The sequence below is a fragment of the Berghia stephanieae genome, chromosome 1 (genome assembly GCF_034508935.2).
Source record: "Berghia stephanieae isolate SIO BIC M18660-M18661 chromosome 1, UCSD_Bste_1.3, whole genome shotgun sequence".
In the NCBI taxonomy this organism is placed as follows: domain Eukaryota; kingdom Metazoa; phylum Mollusca; class Gastropoda; order Nudibranchia; family Aeolidiidae; genus Berghia; species Berghia stephanieae.
Window position 1 is genome coordinate 45,885,829 of NC_088360.1, and position 16,244 is coordinate 45,902,072.

General features: G+C 34.0%; 1 protein-coding gene across 1 annotated transcript; it reads left to right on the forward strand.

Annotated features, from left to right (window-relative positions):
• Window positions 1–5,894: 5,894 nt before the first annotated feature.
• Window positions 5,895–11,529, forward strand: LOC144975860 (sterile alpha motif domain-containing protein 15-like). The gene is made up of 4 exons (XM_078920046.1): window positions 5,895–6,110; window positions 8,647–8,745; window positions 9,173–9,260; window positions 10,573–11,529. Exons 1-4 carry the CDS (start codon window positions 5,910–5,912, stop codon window positions 10,707–10,709), a joined length of 525 nt encoding a protein of 174 aa, XP_078776172.1. The 5' UTR covers window positions 5,895–5,909; the 3' UTR covers window positions 10,710–11,529.
• Window positions 11,530–16,244: the final 4,715 nt, after the last annotated feature.

Sequence of the window (16,244 nt, forward strand, 5' to 3'; positions counted from 1 at the left end):
TCCAATTTCGTTCCTCTCATTTTCAGCCTCCCTCATGTTGAATCGAAAATGACCCCTAAAGACATAATAATATCTTACTCCCGAAACTTTTAGATTAATTTTTATTAAGTTCGAGGTAATTTTATTCGATTGATAAATATGAAGTAAAAATTTTCTGGCCAGTAATTTAAATATGCATTTTGTCAGTGTACGGCTGTATTGAAGCATTCTAGGCGAGTTGAATTTCCTTAAAATCAGTTCTCTTCATTTGTTTTCCAGGTTGTAACTACCGACCTAATCGTTTTCATCAAGTAAGCAATAACAACGACAAGCCACGAGCAACAGTGAAGCCCGAGTCGCATGTGTATTACAGCTCAATTGGTGAGAACGGCCCTGAGGTTGAACCCGCCACTAAAGGATGAATGAATTGATTCCCACCTGCTTTAAACGAAAGCGATGAGTCAAGGAGACTTGACAATGGTTTAAAAGTCATTAATTGTGGTCGATATATTATTATACAATAGTGAGAGACAAGGTAAGCTTGGCTAGACGTTCATTCATTTACAGCTGTTTTAACGTTTCAAGTTTCCTTATCCATGAGAACTTTGAAGACAAAATAATACATAATGACGGTCGTGATTTAGGCGCTGATATTACGTGTATAACTTGCTTTCGGACATAAAGCGAGTCCCGCTGTGAGCAGCTCAGAAATAGTCCTTAGCAAAGGCTCTTCACTCATAATATTCTCTCACCGTACTCAGGTGTAGAATGCCCTGCTGGCAATAACGTTGTTTGTATAATGATAAACTTACAATAACGCCTTCTTGTTAAGTGCTGCTGTTGTAATTTGACCCCTTACAAAATGCTTTGAGCACATTTTGATAGATATTGCTCTCATAAAAACAGTCTTTGTTTTCGTTTCTTTTGTTAGTCTGTTTGCTTCTTTATTAATTGTTTTCTATTTTTTTTCATTTTGTTTTGTTTTTGTGGGCTTTGTTTTGATTTTTGTTGGGGTATTTTTTTTCTTTTGGGGGTGGGGTTGTTTTATTTTGCTTTTGTTTTGTTTTTGTTTTTGTATTTTGTTTTTCTTTGTTGTTTTTATGGGGTTTTTTTATTTTGTTTTATTTTTTTATTATTATTTTGTATTTTTGTTTGTTTGTTTGTTTGTTTGTTTTTTATTTTGTTTGTTTGGTTTCTTTGGGGGGGGAGGGGTGGGGGGAGCGGGTTACGCACCAATTTTTATGCGTAATTTTATATTACACTCTGTTCTGCACGCCCTTAGTTACGAATCGAACGCATCCATTTATTTACATTCCGAGATCTTATTACAAAAATTTGCGCTTATTTTTTTCTCTGCCCTCTCAATCTATTTTTTAAGTAAGATATTTATGTTTTTATGTTCATTTTTTGTAGTTGTCTGAAGAAGGGTTTTGAGCTCGAAACGTTCCACGTTTGGTGTTTTGTTCTTTTTTTTCTGAAGCTGTTGTATTCATTTATGTTAATTACCTTTTTATAGTCCACAACTTATAGCAGCTACTAAGCTTATTACTATACTAAGCTACTATCACTTTTTGTTTGACTGAGTGTTATTGTGTTTTTAAAATTTATTTTGTTTTTGTTTTTGTTTGTTGTTTTTTGTTTTTTGTTGTTTTTTCGGGGGGGGGGGGGGGTTGGGGTTTGTTTTGTTTTTTGTTTGCTCTTTAGGGGGGGGGGTGTCTCTTTTTGTTTGTTTGTTTTTTTTGGAGGGGGATATTTTTTTGTTTCTTTTTATTTTTTAAAGAGGCGCCAGTGCTTATGAACTTCCGAAATAAAAAGGTAAAAATGACGAAGGTTGTCCTTTGTGTCTAACAAGATATTGTAATTAATTGCTCATGTCTGACTACCAGAATGGATGTCAAGGATGAAGTGTAAAAGAACTACACAATGTCATCGCCTTTTTGTAATTAATCGTATTTGTACTACTGGAAAATTACATATTCTTGAACACAGGTAGATCTTTTCTTTGGCCATATTTTAAAAACTGAGACATTCGAGTAAATTGATGGTTCCTCTGTGACCTCTTGTTGCTATGCCTGTCAAGCTATTGACATGGATGCCTTTTTAACTATTATCTTATAGTATGAGCCTTCAGTTCTTCAATCAGCATACTCGGCTTTCCACATATCAAGATCTCGATTTTATTTAGTTTAGCTTTAACTTACTTTGGTACATCCAAGATACGATCTTGTTAAAACAGCTGGAAAGTCGGATTAAGAACTGTCTATTACTAACGGGTACTGAATCATAAATGTGCGTATCATCTGCATAAAAGTCATAATCCAGATTAAATGTGGATAACACACGAGAAAGGGGCAAATAAACCGAACGCTATTCAAGTTCTAGTCTTCGCAACTAAATGTCATGGTCAATGGTGTCAAAAGCAACCGAAAGATCTAAAAGGCATATTATATTGATGTTGCTCGCATCGGCATTAGATAACAAGTAATCACGAATTTTACGTAGTGCACTTTTCAGTTCTGTGTTGTTGTTTGTAGGCTGACTGGAAAGGCTGGTCCAAACTCTTCTTCTTCTTCTTCTTCTTCTTCTTCTTCTTCTTCTTCTTCTTCTTCTTCTTCTTCTTCTTCTTCTTCTTCTTCTTCTTCTCCTACTCCTCCTCCTTTTCTTCTTCTTCTTCTCTTCCTCCTCCTCATCCTCCTCCACCTCTTTCTCATCCTCCTCCTCCTCCTCTTCATTTCTCTCCACCTCCATCTCCTCCTACTCCTTCTCCTCCTCCTCCTCTTCTTCCTCCTCCTCCTTCGGTATTGTTCACTTGGCCATATTGAAACAAGTTATGTCTACATCATACAGTAATCATATTAGATTAGGATCACTTTTACACCGTCAACTCATAATCTCTGTTACTATTTCAAGCCATATTATCCTCATTCACATATTACTTAAGAAACACAAAGAGGCTGGAGTTTTGCGAACATAGTCAAAATTAAATCAAATTACACACTATTCTATGGAAAAAAGACTATATTCAACACTCGGCCCTTGGTCATGGTAGGATTTTTCCCCAAGTTATCCGTGAAACGCCGGGTTCTTCAGTATGTTTTTCAATCAAAAATAGGAAGAAACATTTTTGGACAGTTTCTACCCAGGTCGACACGCACATATATCAGCATATAAACATCGATCAAGATATATCATGGGTTAGATTACCGATGTTGTTTATATCTATTTATTTTTTTCATTCTTTTCCATTGTTTGTTTGTTTTGTTTTGTTGTTTGTTTTGTTTGTTTTGTTTTTTTTTTGTTTTTGTTTTTGTTTTTTGTTTTTTTTTTTGTTGGTTTTTGGGTTTTTGTTTTTGTTTGTTTTTGTTTTGTTTTGATTTTTTTTTTTATTGTTGACCTACCTACGTGGCCATACCAGCGATTGGCTAATTACGCCAAGAATTAACAATTCTGTTTAAATGTTACAGTACAAGACTGCGCAAATTCGGACCATTCTTCAATCATCATAAAACTGAATAATATTCTAAGGGAGAATCGGTCAAAGAAAATAGCCATTATGAGAAAAATACATGCCATTGTTCCGGGCGGTCTCAAAGAAGATCTTCGAGCTGGTGTTCATCATTTATTTTATGAGAATATCTTGCATAGAGCCTTTTATTGTATTGTACTACTTGGTTTATTTTCTACCACTTACCCCGTTCCATTCCCTTGACTATTTATTTCCAGTTATGGAAAAGGCCTCGGCTACCCTTCGTACCCTATGTGCCAAACAAACAAATAGGTCAGGCCCAGTGACTATTGCTCATATTATTTTGATACAATGATAAAGGAAGAGCGTTGCAAAGTTTGAAAACACTGCATTTTTTTTCAATCATATTAAATTTGTGAGTGATGCTCAGTATATGTAGGTTGATAGGCGTGTATAGATAACATGCGCTTGGCTAAGAAGCTCATAACATTGCCATCCGGAAGTAAAACGGACCAACACACAAAACTGTGTGTAACCATGATCATATTATATAGTCAGGTTAATACAGTTTAGTGAGAATTACTCATAAACGCGGATGGCAAAAAACAATAACAAAGACCGGAGTGACGTCATCTTCGAACTATCTATAGTCAAGTTAATACAGTTTAGTGAGAATTACTCATAAACGCGGATGGCAAAAAAACAACAACAAAGACCTGAATGACGTCAACTTCATACTATCTATACTTCGGATCAATCATCGGTTGATTTTAGGGGAGAATATACTTTATTTTAAATTTTAGAGTCAAAAATAAAACCACTGAATTAGTTTTAGTGCAATATACGATAACCGACATAATTTTCAAAAGTCTATGCACTGTATGTTAGTTGAATAACTCGTGGTCATACTATCAGATCATAGTAAAAAAAAAAAGTTTTAAGGCATCCATGTCAATAGCTTGACAGGCAGAGCAACAAGAGGTCAGGGAGGAATCATCATTTATGACAGTAAGTATGTTATTAGATTATTGTTTAAAATGTGTGATTTAATGTTATAATGCCAATGTAACGTGCATAAAGCAAGACATCGTCATGGTGATGCGCTAAATTATTATTATTATTTTTATTATTATTATTATTATTATTATTATTATTATTATTATTATTATTATTATTATTATCTATCTTTATTATATTCATTATTATTATATTATTATTATTTTATTATTATTATATTATTTTATTATTATTATTATTATTATTATTATTATTATTATTATTATTATTATTATTTTTTATCATCATCATCATTATTATTATTATTATTATTATTATTATTATTATTATTATTATTTATTATTATTATTATTATTATTATTATTATATATATCATCATCATTATCATCATCATTATTATCATTATTATTATTATTATTATTATTATTATTATTATTATTATTATTATTATTATTATTATTATTATTATTATTATTATTATTATATTATTATTATTATTATTATTCATTATTATCATCATTATTATTATTATTATTATTATTTTTATTATTATTATTATTATTATTATTATTATTATTATTATTATTATTATTATTATTATTATTATTATTATTACTTATTATTATATGTGTGTTGTTGTTTATGCTCTTGCTTTATTGTTTGTGTGTTTTGGGAGAGGGTTTTTTTTTTTCTTTTTCTTTTTTTTTTCTTTTTTTTTTCTTGTTTTTTTTTGGGGGGGGGGGGGGCATTGTGTTACTTTCTTTTTGTGTTTGATTGTTTTGTTGTTGTTGGGTGTTTTGTTTTGTTTTTTTTATTTTGTTGTTGTTGGGTTTGTTTGTTTGTTTGTTTGTTGTTGTTTTTTTTGGGTTTTTTTTTTGTTTGTTTTGTTTTGTTTTTGTTTTGTTTTTATTTTGTTTTTCTTGCTTTTTGTTTTTGTTTTTTGTTTGTTTGTGTTTTTGTTTTTGTTTTTTGTAGGGGTTGTTGGTTGTTTTGGGTGTTTTGTTTGTTCTGTTTTTTCTTTCCTTTATTTTAAATTTTGTTTTGTTTTTGTTTGTTTTGTTTGATTGTCTGTTTGTACTTCTTTGTGAATAAGGATGTGCCCGTTTCTATGTGAATGTGCTATCTATGTCGGTAGCTTATACTTTATGCATAAATTGAACTCATATCTTAGGACTTGTCACTACGAAGTGGATAGAGCTTTACCTTGTCATAAGTACGAGCTATATTCATCTAGTCTCTAATCAGGCTTGAAGTTAGTACAAGAGCTTGACTATCGACTCCACATGATCATAACGGCACTCCGTTTGTTACTTTCATTGTGAATAAAATAATATAATGACAAACGTCTGCTTATATAATAATATGTCTTGTGTCATTGAAGTAAAACAATGGTGTCCGTCACAAATTCTTTCTTTGTCGTGAAAAATAAATGTAAAGAAGATTGCGAATGGAACGACAAGCGAGAAGAACACATCAATGGAAGAACATAAGCGGTCACATGACTTGCCTGACGACAGTAAACAAGATGGCGACAGCACAAGCTACTATCGTCGATGATCTAAAAGACAACCGAGTTCCCTCAGCTTTATATTGGACTACTGAGCATGTAGCAGATTGGATAGAAGAACTGGGCTTTCCCCAGTACAAAGTTTGTATTTATTGGATTTTAAAAATATGTTCAATGCTATTTATTCTGTCTTATCTCAATCATGTTTACTTTCCAGCCAGACACTTTCACTTTGCGGCTATGACTATATGTGAAGGTAGCGTCAATTGCCAAGGACCTTGACAATTGTCAAATCGTCAATTGCCAAGGACCGTGTCAGTTCATCAACTACACATGTGTACTTTTAACTGCCACGGAGTACCTTTAGTGTCATGAAGTGATGCATTGCCACAGAGTGATGTTATGTATTAATATTAATATTAATTAATACTCTCTTTTACTCTTCTTTCTCTCTGTGTGTCGTTTTCTCTTTTTTTTCCTCCATTACACACACACACTCTCTCTCTCTCTCTCTCTCTCTCTCTCTCTCTCTCTCTCTCTCTCTCTCTCTCTCTCTCTCTCTCTGTCATTCTCTCTTTTCCCTCTCTGCCATTTTTTCCTCTGTGTATGTATTTCTCTGTCATTTCCCCCCCCCCCTATCTCTCTCTCTCATATTTCCTCTTTTTGTTACGGACCTTGCCAGTTGGTAGATCATCAACTATTTACTAATAATGCCACGGATTGATCTTGTTGCACAAATATTTTACGTTAATTATTCCGTATTAAGACGATGTGCAGTATATTTCCTTTAAAATAAAGGAAATCTTACTTTTCTTTTTTTAATCTAGGACATCTTGGCAGGGATTTGCCACCTCGTCCTGTGTTTTTTTCCCCCCGCTGAATCCGAAATCAACAGTAATTTTTGTTTGATATTATTTTAAATCATCTTGGAATTCGTGAAAAGACATAAAAATTAAAAACAAATGCCAACAAGTGTGGACTTGATCCTTTCCACAACGATTGACAAGGAATGAGTGAATGGCGAATGTAAGAAAAGAAAGTGACGGGGTTCGAGATTCGTATGCGCGCAAATCGAGGCTTGACTGAAATCACCACATGCAGCTGATTGAGGCCCGACTGAAATCACCACATGCGGCTGAAGAGTTCCAATTTGACTCCTTGGCAATTGACACTTCCATATGTGAATGTGGTCTATCTATTGATTTCCACTTAATCCTAATTTTTTTTCATTGTTACCATACAAGAAAATGATTTGTATGACAATAAAGATTATTTTCAGACGTTAAAACGATACCCAAAACTTGCCATGCATTTTTAATTACACAAATTCAATGAATACAAAAACGAAGTGGCAATTCGGACTCGAGTCGGAATAGTCTCCCGTGGCTATTCGGACTCAAAATCCAATGTTCGTGCGCATTGAAACACATTTCGGCAATGGGCAGAACTGATAAAGAAACAGAAGAAGAGTTCAGAAGAAATTCTGTTTTGCTCATGTCAAAATGACTCATGAGTCTCATAACCCCTGCTTCGGACTGTAGAAGGAATGTAGCCTGTCTAACTTCTAACACTATTAGAATTATTTTTTTAAATTGATTTTGTTTGGACATCTCGTTGTGTTGTTAACAAAGCTTTTGCTGTTACTTTAACTTACTTTTGTTACTTTGGATCAATGATTTTGTCTTCCTTATAAAATAAGGTTACTATGGTTGTTGTTTTGTTTTGCATCGATTCTATTTAATTATCAATATTTTTAAAAATTATTTTTAAAAACAAAACTATTCTCCCGTGGAAGACTATTCAGACTGAGTCCAAATAACCTGTTGATTGCACATGCGCATTGGGATTGGAGTCCGAAAAGCCGCAGCCATATAAAAAAATTGGTCAAATTCTTGAGAATCTTCTACTCCAAAATCCAAACTTTCCCTATTTCCACTTGGAAGGCAACAGAGAGATCACAGATTATTAACTTGTCTAAAATTTTCTGCAAAAATATATCAACAACTCTGAAATAATTTGTCCTAGAAAAACAAATAAGATATGAAATTAAATTAATGTTATTTCAAGCCCCATCCATCTGAACGGGACAATTTACGGTGTTCTAAGTTTTGAAATGTTATCAATATATATCTCTCTCTCTCTCTCTCTCTCTCTCTCTCTCTCTCTCTCTCTCTCTCTCTGTGTGTGTGTGTGTGTGTGTGTGTGTGTGGATTTCATCCCGCATGTCAACACCCACTCAATTTCAAAGAGTTGAAAAAACGATATCAGCAAATAATCAACATTTGCTAATTAAGTGGAGATGAAAATCACCAGCTTACCCTTTTACTTAGCCTCCTCAGAAATTTTAACTGCCTGAGTAGTTGTTTAAAAAGATAATGCTCATTTATATTTCCACTTTCTCACCATGCTCAACTGGCTTCACTTTTGAATTTGAATTTTAAAATATAGGTAACGAATGCTCAAAGGAAACAGACATTCAGAAAGCAGACACTCTCGTGGAAGTCACTGTCCAACATCTAAACGGCACTAAAACGTATCATGAAGAATAATCAGATCCAATAATTTATTATTGATAAGACCAAAGTTCATAAAATAGTATTTTTATGGAAGAGGATAGAATAATGCTACTCTTCCGTGATTTTTTTTATAAATCTGAAATGTTGTTTTATTATTCCAGGCTTGCTTCCTCACAAACTTAATCAATGGTCGGAAATTATGCTGTATTCATGCTTCGGCATTTCCGAGAATAGGAATTACAGATTTTGAACACATTAAGGTAAGACAATAAGATGCTTTCCACAGCTAAATGGCTAGTCTTTTATTTACGAACTGTTTTTAATTCAACAACAAGGAGAAAATTAAATTTTAATATGTTTCTTTTTATTCAATTGTTTTTAATGATGGACAATTAACATTCACCACTTTTTATCAATATGGAAAGTTATTCTACACTCACTTTAATTTAATCAGAGGTGGACGTTAAATTTAGAGGTTCTCCCTTATGTAAACCAGTGTTGTCTTTGTCCAAAAATGATATTATCCCTAACATACTGTATGTCTCATCTTATGTTTTCATTGTATATTTTCCCTTTATCATGAGGTATTTTTTTTTTTATTGTAAAGCGATTAGACCATGGTGTTTATGTCCAGTTTATGCAATCGTTTTTACATAGTTCATCTCTTTCATTTTTCATCACTTCCAGATTATAGCTAAAAACATCAGAGATTTAATGTATCTCGAAGAGCCCTATTGGAACAGAAGCATAGCTGATCCTCCAAAGAATAACCTTGGTAAGTTTTATAATGTTCTTCAGCAGTTACTCATTAGCAATTTCTTCAGAAGAATATTGATTTCAACTATAAAGGTACTGAAAATCTATGTTCCTAATCAATTTTTTTTCACAAAATACAATTAAATTTATCAGGTTTTTTATATTCGTGTTTTGATAATGGAAAGTACAGTATCATGAGAAACAGACTATCGCCATATCTTGCAAGTAGCTAGAGATTGTCATTCCTTATTTCTTGGCTTATTGTTCTAGAGGACTGCTTTTCTATGACTATCTTTATTTTTACGGTAATAAGCTATTTTTTTACTGAAGGTGAGTGAGTACAACAATGCGGGATATCTATAATATGATACTGAATGACATGCAAATATTGGTGAAACCATAGCCTGGGGCTGATGTGCACATATTTGCAGGTCTGATAACCAGACGCAATTATGGGTTTGTTTTGACATTGTTGTGATGGACAATATCTGGATGGGTTTCCTGACCTCCCATAGTGGGCAGGGAGGCACTTACAGGGTCTTCTATAGCCCTATATCTGTTTTCCAATATGCTTTCTGTCTTCGTCTTGGAATGAGATTACTTGGTCTGTCCTGGTCCTGGCTGGGAGGGAAACATTCAAATGCATAGTTAGATTTTTGGGACATAATATTGTTTGTCTCATTATGCTCTGTAATGTTTGTTTTATATATATATATATATATATATATATATATATATATATATATATATATATATATATATATATATATATATATATATATATATATAATATATATATTGTATATGTATATATATGATTTATTTGTAAACATTTGAGGGTGTTCCTGTTAGTGGAGACCTACGTTTGTGTCTGGATGAGACATTTATGTCACTACACTGATAGTTTTCTCTAGGAATCTACATTTGTTCCCTATTTGAACTCATTTCCCTTTGTCTTACCTTTTATTGGGTGCTTTAATTATAATTCTAGAACTATAACTTTTTACTACCCCATATCTCCCTGTTTACTGGCGCTGATACGACCTAAATGTGTTGCAAGCGCCGTAAAACATTTAAAAACAAACAACAATGGACACTATTTTACGGTGGTTTGAGAGTATTTCCATGAAAACAATGAACCCATAACAATTTGGGTTATCAGAACTGCAAATAAGCTCTTGTCGCCTATGGCTTAACTCACCAAAAACAGTCTTTTCAAATTATTTTTTTATAGTCTAGAGTATTTTTTTTTTTAAAGAAAAAAAGGGAAAAAAATTAATATTAAAACAACCTGATTGTATTTTGAACTGAAATGTCTTCTTTCACTTTAGGAATGTATTTGGAGGTCAAAAGCCATAATGGGAAAGAAATGGATTCCACAACATTCAAACAAATGTATCTCAACAACCCTGATCCCAAGTGGCAAGCACCTCTGTCCAACCAGTGCTTGATTTTACCACGGAGTTAGCTACAGCTTCAAACTTGAAATGAGATTTATGAGAACAACTATAACATCGACCGCAGAAAGTGACATCAATGGCAATGTCATAACATCAAAAAAAATAATAAATATATATATATACAAATAAGAGAGAGAGAGAGAGAGAGAGAGAGAGAGAGAGGAGAGAGAGAGAGAGAGAGAGAGAGAGGGAGGGAGAGAGAGAGAGAGAGAGAGAGAGAGAGAGAGAGAGAGAGAGAGAGAGAGAGAGAGAGAGAAAGAGAGAGAGAAATTAACAATGACAGAAATTAATATATAAATAGAAAATAAATTCAAATGATAAGTAAATAATATATCAATAAATAAATAAATAACTTTTTTAAAATATAGATAAAAAATATATGAAATATTGATCGCATACAACGTGATGAGTGATGACTAAACATATTTTAATCCCTTAAGGGCATAGTACATGACCTCGTTGTTATTATTATGCATTTTATCAGAGTCATATTATTTTCCTTTTTGTATGATCTGAGAAAAAAATTTAAAAATTTACTCTCTCTCCAATAAAATGCAAAAGTGCTATTAATTGTTCTATTATATCTTAATTATAACATCCACAATAGAGTTTAAAAACTTAATCTTACTTCTTCAAAAAGTCTGATTGCACTGCACACAATTTAAAGACAACGGTGGAAGGAAAAAAAATATAAATAACAGAAAATAAATGTGCACTGTACGACTATTCCATGGGTGATTGAACAAATTACTAGTGGATGTGACTTTTTTATGTTTGTAAACTGTAAATATATATCAATACTTTGTGAATACATAATTATGACTGTTATTGACAATAACTTTGTTCAATTCTTTGTCAAAACTGTTGCGTTCTTGATGATGAATGCAAAAAAGCATCAATTTGATCATTCATTTGGTTCCTACATACATTACTCGCTGGATTCTAGCATGTGCTTGGGATAGGCCAAAAAACGTGCTAGAATCGGAGTGTGCCAAAATCCAATGCACGTGGCTGGGAGGTAACCAACACATTTGGTCACCCAGCTCCACCATGTCATATTGCAGAGCGTGTTGGAATTAAGCGTGCTAGAATCCAGTGAGTACAGTACCTGAATGAAAGACCTTTTCAAACTTTCATTTCAACAATAAGACCATGTGAATTTAACTGATCAGCCTGTTTGTCCTTGTTGAAAAGTGAATGTTCTGTTATGTAGATTATTCTATCCATGAGCAATTGTTACTTATCCATGGAATAAAAAATTAGATAAACTCTAGGACAATGCATGGGATGGTTTCTAGAGAAGACACATCTGTGTTCTTCACAATCTTCTCACAGTATAAGTTATTTCGCGCACCAGATGGTTTGATAAGCTACTGCACTGTTGTCCCACCAATCTAGGGTCAAGCCGAAGGATTTTCCGAGTTTGGTTTGTTGTTTTTTTGGGGGGCGGGGTTTTTTGTCGTTTTTGTTTGTTTGTTTTTGTTCTTTGTTTTTGTTGGTGGATTTTCGTTTTATTTTTTAAAATTTTGGGAAAATTCTTTCACTCGATGAGAACAATTTTAATTTCTTCAGTGCAAATTATGGGTCCATGGATCCCGAGCTTTATCCAGTAACAATTGCTTGCTACCCATTGGATAGTCTATTGCAAAGTACTTTCCTATCGATCTATTAGACCCAGCTAACCTATCCTCCAAGGTGGACACAGAAGTCAGTAAAAAAAAATGAACTTGACTGAAATTCAGCCCAGAATAAAATAGTGTTATTTTGCTTGTAAATCAATTAAAATCTACAAATTAAGCTAACAAGATCCCCGAAGCAGAAAGAAAAATACAAGGGGAAAAAATCGCACCAATTCAGACCGACTGATAGATACCAATCAGATGTGCTGCAGTGAAACACTCGCACTCTTTGTAAAGAACATAAATACGTCCTATCAGGCAATTTAGAGGTAGCACAACAATCTGAACAGTAATCAGGAGGTCTGAAGTTTGATTTTTTTCGTGCATTTTTTTTTTCTGCTTTGACTGGTAGTCACATTTCCACCTTTAAGACTTTAATTTTGCACAAGTACCTACTCCTCAATTTTTCACAATCATATTTTTAAAAAATACAAGAAGCAATGGGCAAACCTGCATGTTCATCCCAGCATGATACCAATTTCTTCTCGGCGACCTAATTTTTTGGCTTAACTCTACTGGACTATTAACGTGCCCAATGCTGTGTGTAAAGAGTGGAAAAGTTTTTGCAGGAAAACGTGCTATTGGTGAGGAATGCAGGCATTAATTAAATTGTTTCCAATAACTAGGTAACCTCTGTGCTGTAATAGTATCCTGGCAGACCAGTAATCTGGAGGTCTGAGGTTCTATCACCAGTCACAAGAAGATTTTTTTGGGGAGGATGTTTTTTCATAGATTTTTTTAAAATTCTGCTTTATCTGGCACGATAACGTTGATAAATTTTAAAATATTTAAATTGTTAATAAATGTCCTAAGGCAGTTTGTTAGCATCTCCAAAACTCTTAAGTTATTTCAACATCAGCAAAAAAGGAAAATGAGGAGAAAGGTATCAGTTTATAGTTTTGTAATTAAAACAAATGGGACCAGTTGAAACAGAGTAGAAAGCGAAACCAGGTGCAAACTATCCGTGTGTCTAGTCTGGGACAACCTTAAAAGTCCCATTCAGACACAGCCAAAGTACTTCCCATGAAAAGATAAATTCAAATGATTACAAATAAGATAAGATGAAATTTATCCACTTGTGGAAATTTAAAAAATAATACAGTGGAACCTCCCGATTACGACACCTCCGAATAACGACAACCTCCTGATAACGACATTGACCCGTGGTCCCGATTTTTTTTCTATTTAAGACCAGTAAAAATAACCTCCAAATAACGACGCACTTTTTGATAAAACCTCCGAATAACATCATTTTGGCGATTTTCGGCAGTTTTCGTAGATATCTGATACTAAAAATACCGAGTTTGAGTACTCAAAAGTTTATAAAAACGATTCCTGCTTGAACCAATGAGAACGCAGCTTTTTTTGACGAATCTTGGCTGATATGCATTAATAAAAACCAAGGTATAAATGTAAGTGTAAGCTAGTAAACACAAAATCTTGGAAAATGTGATATTATGTGGTGATAGAAGTAGTAGTAGTAGTAGTAGTAGTAGTAGTAGTAGTAGTAGTAGTAGTAGTAGTTGTAGTAGTGGTAGAAGTAGTAGTAGTAATAATAATAATAATAATAATAATAATAATAGTAGTAGTATTAGTAGTAGTAGTAGTAGCAGCAGTAGTAGTAGTAGTAGTAGTGTTTTTGTGGGAGGAGGAGGAGGAATTTTGTTTGTTTTAAAGGGTTTTACAGCGCTTGTGACACATCTATGTCATATCAGCGCCAGTAAAAAGGAAGAAAATTGGATAGTAAAAAAAACATTCTATATTTACAATTGAAATGACATAAGAAAAAGTAAGACAAAGGGGAATGGTTTAAATAGGGAACAGATGTAGATTCCAGGAGCACACTATCAGTGTACTCAGTTCAGATCACCTAAAAGTCTCATCCAGACACACGCACAAGAACCCTCTAAGAGGAATACACTTCAATGTTTTGTTTGTTTTGTCAATGTTAATAAAACCTGGTCCCGCGGGCCTTACCACACCCACTTTGTCCGCCATCTTGGAAACCTCTAAATAACGACACCTCCGGATAACGACATAAAAACTCGGTCCCGTGGCATGTCGTTATCGCGAGGTTCCACTGTACTAATAAAATAAAATTCCCTTTATTCATCCCATAGGGGAAATTTAACTTAAGGGTCTAAATAAAGGGAAGACTGGAATAACCCAGGCAGCGGCCACAGTGCAGCGTCCAAACTGAGCTAGGATGAGGTGACTTGCTCAAAGCCACATAGCACAGGAGGAGGGGGTACTCGAACTTGGTACCTTTGGGAATCATTGGGAATGAAGCAAAGACCATACTGCTGAGCCATACTGGCCTGTTAATGAATTTCTAAAAATAATAAAACATAAACAGAATAACATATAATAACGCATTTGAGAGCGATGATTTATAAAAATAAAAGTCTCATGAAGGTACACCCATTTGACTTCTCAACAAAAGGCACCAGGCAGGGCTTGCATCTCATTCCTGAACTCCACATGACACAGGTGGGACAAACGATATAGGGTTGTGGGTGGATTCAAATCCCTCCCCTCCTCCCCTTCCCCCCGGCCTTGAGGAAATCTCCACCCCCCCCCCCCCCCCCCACTACATGGTCTTGTTAATGTTGGTGAGAAGAACAACGAGGTAGGGAACGACATATGGATTTTGGATGTTTAACCCAGTTTGACATAGAATTTCTTTGTCACCATAATAATAATAATAATAATAATAATAATAATAATAATAATAATAATAATAATAATACATTGTTAATTGTATATCATACATTTACATATCACGAAAAAAAAAAGTGTGGATGATTCGTACATACAATATAATTGAGAAGCAGAAACATAGTGGTGATCACCTAAATAAATGCCAGATAGTAATAGTGGTGGCACCTACATGCAAGATAGTTGAGGAGCAAAAAAATAGTAGAGACGGCTTAAATGCTAGATAGTTAAGAAGCAGAAAAATAGTGGAGGTCACCTAAATGCCAGATAGTTGAGAAACAGATAAAAAAGCATGTTGTTGACTTAAGTTCCAGGCAGTCAGACACTTCAGCTTACCCCATAACCTCACCTATCTCAACCCTGTTTCTTGGTGTTATCCTCCAAAATAAATAATTTAACAGGTAATCTTATAAAGTGCATTTCAATTGTTTTACGAATCTCAGTGTACTAATTTACAATACTTCATTTACAAATTAGACTATAGCATAAAGTGAACAATATGGCACCCAATTAGCTATAGCACACTAACAATATTAATCACTGACATTTTTACTTGTATTTGAGTCAAGTAATAAAACGGACCACCACCATCACTTTATGAAAATTGAAAGAAAACCAAAATCCTTGCCCAACTGCTGACAATGGTTAAGAAATTTCAGCAAAACAGACATAAAGACAACAGTCATTTAGACGATCACTACATCACAAAATTCACAAGCAAAGGGACCAGTATCATTATCGAGTTCAGTCCAGATTTTTTTATGGCTCTTCCGTCCACCCTGTAATAATTTTTTTTTTAAATTGAGCTTTATATAGCGCAATATCCACTAAATGTGCTCAAAGCGCTTTACAAGGGGTCCCTGGTCAACAGCAACATTTAACATGTAGGACGGGACATGATGCCTGTTAGGCGATATTACAAATTTTCGGACAAAGACAGCACTATTAACGGCCAGGTACTCATTTTACACCTGAGTACGGTGAGAGAATGTGAGTAAAGAGCCTTTTCCAAGGACTCAACTATGCGCCGAGCACAAGGCTCGAACCCAGGACCTTCCGATCCGAAAGCGAGTGTCATACCACTAGACCACATATCCGCAATGATTGAGTAGTTGAATTTTTGATCTGGCAGAAAGTACTTTGCAA